Source organism: Chinchilla lanigera, unplaced genomic scaffold (assembly GCF_000276665.1).
Source record: "Chinchilla lanigera isolate Chin_1 unplaced genomic scaffold, ChiLan1.0 scaffold00052, whole genome shotgun sequence".
NCBI lineage: Eukaryota > Metazoa > Chordata > Mammalia > Rodentia > Chinchillidae > Chinchilla > Chinchilla lanigera.
In genome coordinates this window covers 293,357-299,356 of record NW_004955453.1, presented here as the reverse complement: position 1 = coordinate 299,356, position 6,000 = coordinate 293,357, and the positions used below count along the sequence as shown (strand labels likewise).

The following is a 6,000-nucleotide window of genomic DNA, read 5'->3' as shown; positions in this document are numbered from 1 at the left end:
TATTTTTATTGTCTTGGATAATTTGCTTTTTTTATTTTAAAGAGAATAAAAAATAATAAGAAAATGATCATAATTCTAATCCGTGTCACATCACAACTGCTGTGTTTCCCTGTGAGTAACTCTGGCCTCTGTCTGGAAAAAGACAGGGTGAGATCTGTGGTGCTCCCCTGCCGAGGAGAAGGAACACTGGCGTTCTGTCCACCAGCGACAGTTGCTGGGATTTTTAAAACCGTATACTTTCCTGTAAGCCATCAGCCACGAGTCCTTGCTCTACTGTCTGCAATCATGTCTGCGTGTGCGTACATTTAAAAAAAATCATTAAGGACTTATGTCCTCACTGAATTTTAGCAACATTCTTCCAACAAATATCAATGGTCTTTAAAAATATTTGAATAATATGCCGTGTTTAATAGCTAGGTGGGATAAAAATTTTAAACATGACCAAATTTAGTTAGTGGTTTTTTTTAGGATAATATAACAAATCTGTCTGGAATTTACTGACTAAACCCATCTCCCCCGAAGTAGGGCCTGGGGGTTTTGAGTGTTGGCGCTCCCTCCTCCTCACCCCTTCCCCAGATGGAAGGCATCTCAGGCCGGGTAGGAAACCCCATCCGTCCCCCAGTGAGCCCCAGGCGCGCACCTTCTGAATACGGAGCGCGGCCGCACCAGCGTCTGCCACTTGCTCGCCGAGGAGCCTGGCCTGCTTTGCTCTGTACTCCTGAAGATAGATTTGCTTCATGAACAGTGCTCTTAGGCGACCTTGCCGTGCCCGCTCGGCAATCTGGATTAGTTTAACAGCCTCTTCCAAGGGTATTGGCTTCGCTGTGATTTTCTGCAGGACACAGGATAAATCTACATTTAAACATCCTAACTACGAGGTGTGAGCAAAACACACAGTGACTGTTTAAATAAAACATTTAATACAGTAAAAGGCACACTGTCATGAAATGCTATCAAAATCCTCCCCCTGGCTTTGACTACATGGATCCCATCGTTCTCGACACTTTCTGAAGCAGCTCTGGAAGTGTTTCCTGAGTGTCTTTAGCTGCTCTGTCCTGGCTGCCTTGATGTTTTGCATCGATTCAGAACATTTACCTTTCCTGGTCATATTGACTTTGGCAAGAGCTGGAAGTCACAGGGTGCTGAAGAAGGTGGGGGGGACACTGCCATGTTTTTATGAGCCCGCCTTTCCATCGGCTGCCACTCAGCACCAGCAGTCACTGTATTTTTGATCATCTCTCTCAAGGCCACACAAGAAAACAGACTTCCAGAAACTGCTTCAGAAAATGGCAGGAACAAAGGGGTTCGGGCGTTCGAAGCAAGGGGGAGGACCTGAAGGGGGGCGAGTGGTAACGTCTCTTTCACACTTTTAAAATAATCTCCAAACTAGACATTCCGCACAGTTTCTTATCACACTTTATACACCCATCAATTGCTCTCACACTCCCTGCTAAGTTACCACACGGCACATGTTCCTTCCCTGTGAATCACATATATTTTGATACTGTCATGTTCATATGTGACCTGAAATTTAAGGGTCACTAGCTTCCTTCTTCTCTTCCAAACAAAACAGAAATCAGTGCCACAGTATCAGGTTGGCAGCAATTGATACTAAAAACATCTCTAAGGTGAATTCAATAAAATTTGAAATTGCTGCTAAATATGTCATTGGCTTAATAGTAGGATCAGAAAGTAAAAGCATGCCTCTAACGAGAAAACTAAAAATTTTAAATATAAATCAAATGAAATGTTGAGTTTAAAATCAATTACAGTCCAACTTAATGAATACAACTCATGGTAAAGTCATTTCAGGAGCATTTATTTTCCGGATGAAGTATGTTCCACTCTCTATAAATTTATGTCTTAAAAACATCCAAGCGTGATGAATGGCATTCAAACAGAAGCACCCTGACTGGAGCGCTCGATTGTGGGGATCTCAGGCCAGGAAGCGGTGAGAGTTATCTGGGGGCTATGCTGGTTTTGGGGGAAGAGGGACACAGGCAAGGGTTCTGGGGACACCCAGAGGCCTGTGAGGAGCAGGAGAGGGCCCGGGGGGGGGTGAGGACTCGCTGCTGTCCCGGGAGAAGGGAGCTGTGCGTATGGCTGCCCAGGGACGTCCATCAGGGGATGGCTGGGGCAGCAGGGAGGTGACAGGGCCAGAAGTGGCTGAGCACAGGCTCGGGCTGCCATGTTGGGTGAGGCGCAGGGGTCACTGGCATGGATGCTTCATCACCCAGACACTGCTCCCGGGGAGGCTCCTTCCTCCCCTACGCTCCCAGACAGCCGGAGTGTGGTGGTGGCAGCGGCGGGGACACGGGAGGAGTGAGGAGGAGGCTTCCCCTTTGCCTGTGCTGCTTTCCTGACACGCTCTCCCCTTAAACTGCCCGTTTCTTCAGTGCATGTGCATTACACACCCCAAGGAGAATTCTGGTAAATGAAGATTATTGTCCGTCTCTTATCATTTGAATGCTGAGGTCCCACACGGGCCAGGTGTTTTCCTCCAGTTCAAATGGGCAACCTGCAGGGCCACTGTGACCCTATGGAAGGTAAGAAGACTGAGGTTCACAGAAGTAGAGTACCTTCCCAAGTTCCCACTAAAGCACCCACTGCCCCCCTCTGCAGCCTCGCAGTATGGCACCAGGAACGAGGCTGCTGTGCAGAAGCGCGTTCATGTAGCGATTTTCCCAGTCTGGTTTTCACTGAGATTTCATTGTTCAAATGCACAGGGAGCACACATTAATAATGTGCTTTGCATGTTAGAATGGAAACAAATGCTATTCTGGTGTTCCATCAGCAGTGTATGCAAGGGCACTTATGTGTGTGGTGGGCACCTAGCAACTGTTAGTACTGCACTTATTTACATTAATTCCCTTCTGCCATTCTGACACTATCAGCAGGTTTGATTCATTCTGTCCAAGGGATTTGGGGTAAGCTATTCAGCATAACGAAGATTTCTGAACACCTATGGAGCCCTGCATAGTGGACATTAGGGCTGGGGGTGGAGCTCAGTGGTAGAGTGCTCCTGCCGGCGGGGTCCTAACACCTCTGAAATGGGCCCAGGCAGGGATCAGCGCGCTTCCCAGTGCAATGAGAGGCTGGATGTTAAGCAGGGAGGGAGAAGACATGCCGCCCTCGTGACGACCTGGTGCCAAGGAAGAGGGACTGAGGCAGGAGACCAGCAAGGAGCCATTCGGGGTTTCACCAACTTGTGTGAGGGTAATCTCCCTTCTCCATCTCTCCTGTACAGTCCAGGGACTTCTGCACTGCCCCTCCTTGCTCAGCACAGAGAGGTTCCTTTGACCCCAAACGTCCAACCTTGGAGCAGACCTGAAGGGGCCCATAATGTGGATGAGAGGGCAGTGGTTTGGGGAGGGCACAGAAGGGAGTGATAGCAGTCGGCTTGAGTTAGGCAGCCAGGAAAGGTTTCCGAGAGGACGCGCACAGGTAGGAGGAGCCCCACTCCGGGGGGCAGGTGTGTGTAGGGGAAGAGCAGCCTTTCTCTCTGGCGCAGAGCCTGCCAGTGCAGGGAGACAGTGCTTGACAGGCCAAGACTCGTGTCCTGCCCGTGTTTGGTGCCTCTGCCCCAGCCATCCCTGGCATGAGCTTGAATTTTCCTTGACACCACGACCCAGGCCAGCATACTCGGCAGGGCCGGTCTGCAGGAAGAACGCACATGCTGGTGGTCACTGTCGCCCTGCTCTGTCCCTGCAGGCTCCGCACGCACCTGTCTGTGCCCCTCTTGCTCTGCAGTGCCCAGTGTGCAGGACCAACCGCCGCGGGTCCAGCAGGGTCAGGCAGGAGCGGGAGGCCTCACTTTGCAGGCAGCGAGGGTCTGAAATGCCCAAGCAGCCCTGCCGGGTGGAAGAAAGGCCTGTGCCCTGAGAATGTCTCTTCCTCATCCCCCGAGACGCTCTTTTGCAATGATCCAAGTGTCCCTCAGCCAGGAGTCTGCAAAGGCCAGTGAGTATTCGGAACATGTGGTCATCGTCAAGTTCCTTCTACGACAGGACAGACTTCATTCTTATACGGACAATATTTAGCTTTGCCCTTTAGCTAGGTGATCAGACATAAAAATTAAACTGAGTAGCTAATCTACCCATCCTAGACATCCCTGTGTGAACAACACAGTGCTCTGTGATCTCTATTTTTAAACTTCTGTGTTACGAAGAACACGTCCAAAAGTTATGCAACTTCTTACGTACTGTATATGACCACGAGGGCAGGGTGAATCTCTCTCCAAGTTGCAAATAATTTGTTTCTCATATATTCAGGACAGCAGGAAAAGAAAGTTCTATAGATTTTGAAAAAATGTTTATTAAAACGATACGAACCATGTCAGGCACATGTAATCCACTGTCTGCTAATATCTGCTCCAGCATCTTCTCTCTTCCTTTTATGGCTTCTAACTTCTCCCTCAGAAAGTACTTGGGTATGGGAATATCTAACTGTTGCTAGAGAAGAGAAAGAACAAACAGAAGAACATGTTTGTCATGATTCCAGAACTGAAGTCCACCTAAAACACAGAGCAGGGCTGAGCACATTCAAGACCCTCGCTCACTGCCCCATCCTGTGAAGGCCCACGGAGCAGGTGAACTCACCACTACCGAGAAGACACACAAAGCCAAAACAAAAGCATAACCGTGTCTTTTGTTTTACTCATTACACTAAAACCTCAAGATTCTGTATCAATGAGGCCTCAAAGAACTAACATTACTTCATGAATTTCTTTTAAGAAATGTAATACTGTCTCAGCTACCTAAAATAAAGGCTCAAACCCAGATAGCAGTGTAATGGGCTGCAGAGATCTTTGAATTAGACTGAATAATTTATCACTGGCACTGCCACCTTGGATGTAAATGGTTACCTTTTTTTTTTAATAATTTGGTTTTACTTTCAACCTAAATTACTGTAATAAAAAATTTTGTTAGAGGATTAATTTGGTTTATTAGGAAACTGTTTTTTTATGCAATAAATATAAACGTTTGCTCTTCACGTGTGTATACTGCCAAATATTTCAAATGAGCAGAGGGTGAAGGAACATTGCCCAGTCCAAGTTCAACAATCAGGGGTAGGAAGGTGCCCCATGCCCCACAGAGAAGCATCACCCTAGATGATGCCAGCCACACTGGCTGCCTCCCGGGGGACCACCTGGTGGGGTCTTCAAGGTCAGTTTCCCTTTCTTCCGATTCAGGGTGTGACTCTCACGGGGTATCAATTTCAGGGCGGTGAGGAGCAGTATCCCTAGGACTCCTGCAAGGTGGCAATAGCTTTTGAACATCAGTCCTTTCTTAGGTTAGTGAACTTTTGGGGTGATCTGAGAGTGAGCTGCCAGGGTCCCTCGGGTGAGTGTGCCCTGTGAGGATGTGGGAACCAGAGAGGAATAATTACACTCTTTACCTGCCACCATGATGTTCCTTATTAAAAAGTGTGTTCAAGTGTACTTTTCCAACTTTATAAAAACTACTTTATTGATCTGGCTTATCTGGTCCCTGTAGGACACATTATAGATAAGAATTTCATAGCTGGAAGGCTGAGGAGACAGTGCAGCTGAGAAAGGAAGCAGGGGAAGAGATGTCGATCTCCCCCACGGTACCTTTCATGTCCACCCAGGCACCTGGGGCTTTCTGTTCTGTATGGAGTGGGATCCCAGAAACTTCAGGAGTAGAGGAGCCCTCCCTCACCCACTTTCTCTGCAAGGAGGACGCACCAGGGCAGGTGCCAGGAACAGTCCTTGGGCTAGTTCAGCCCAAATAGGATGGACTTTGGGAACCTTACGAGTAACTAAGGCAGGAACAAGGATGATGACACCTTTAAGGTGCTGCCATTTACTTTTTTCCTACTGAATCTGTTTTTGTTTTATCTGTCTCACTTTATCTCCTATTTCTCTCCAAAAACCATCTCCTCCGCGCTTCAGAGCACCTGCTTACCTGAGCCTCCAACTACATGCAGGTCTGGGAGACTCAGTTCAGGCCTGGAGATGGAGGTGGTGCTTGCTTCCTC

General features: G+C 48.1%; 1 protein-coding gene across 5 annotated transcripts in view; it reads right to left on the bottom strand.

Annotated features, from left to right (window-relative positions):
* Iqca1 (IQ motif containing with AAA domain 1) overlaps positions 1-6,000 on the bottom strand; it is a 134,115-nt gene that overhangs the window by 117,359 nt on the left and 10,756 nt on the right. For all 5 annotated transcript variants that reach the window (XM_005395314.2, XM_013519968.1, XM_013519966.1 and 2 more), the window contains exons 3-4: positions 4,332-4,451; positions 641-832 (exon numbers count right to left, since the gene is read on the bottom strand). In XM_005395314.2, the coding sequence (XP_005395371.1) occupies positions 641-832; positions 4,332-4,451 (312 nt within the window). The remainder of the gene's footprint in view (positions 1-640; positions 833-4,331; positions 4,452-6,000) is intronic.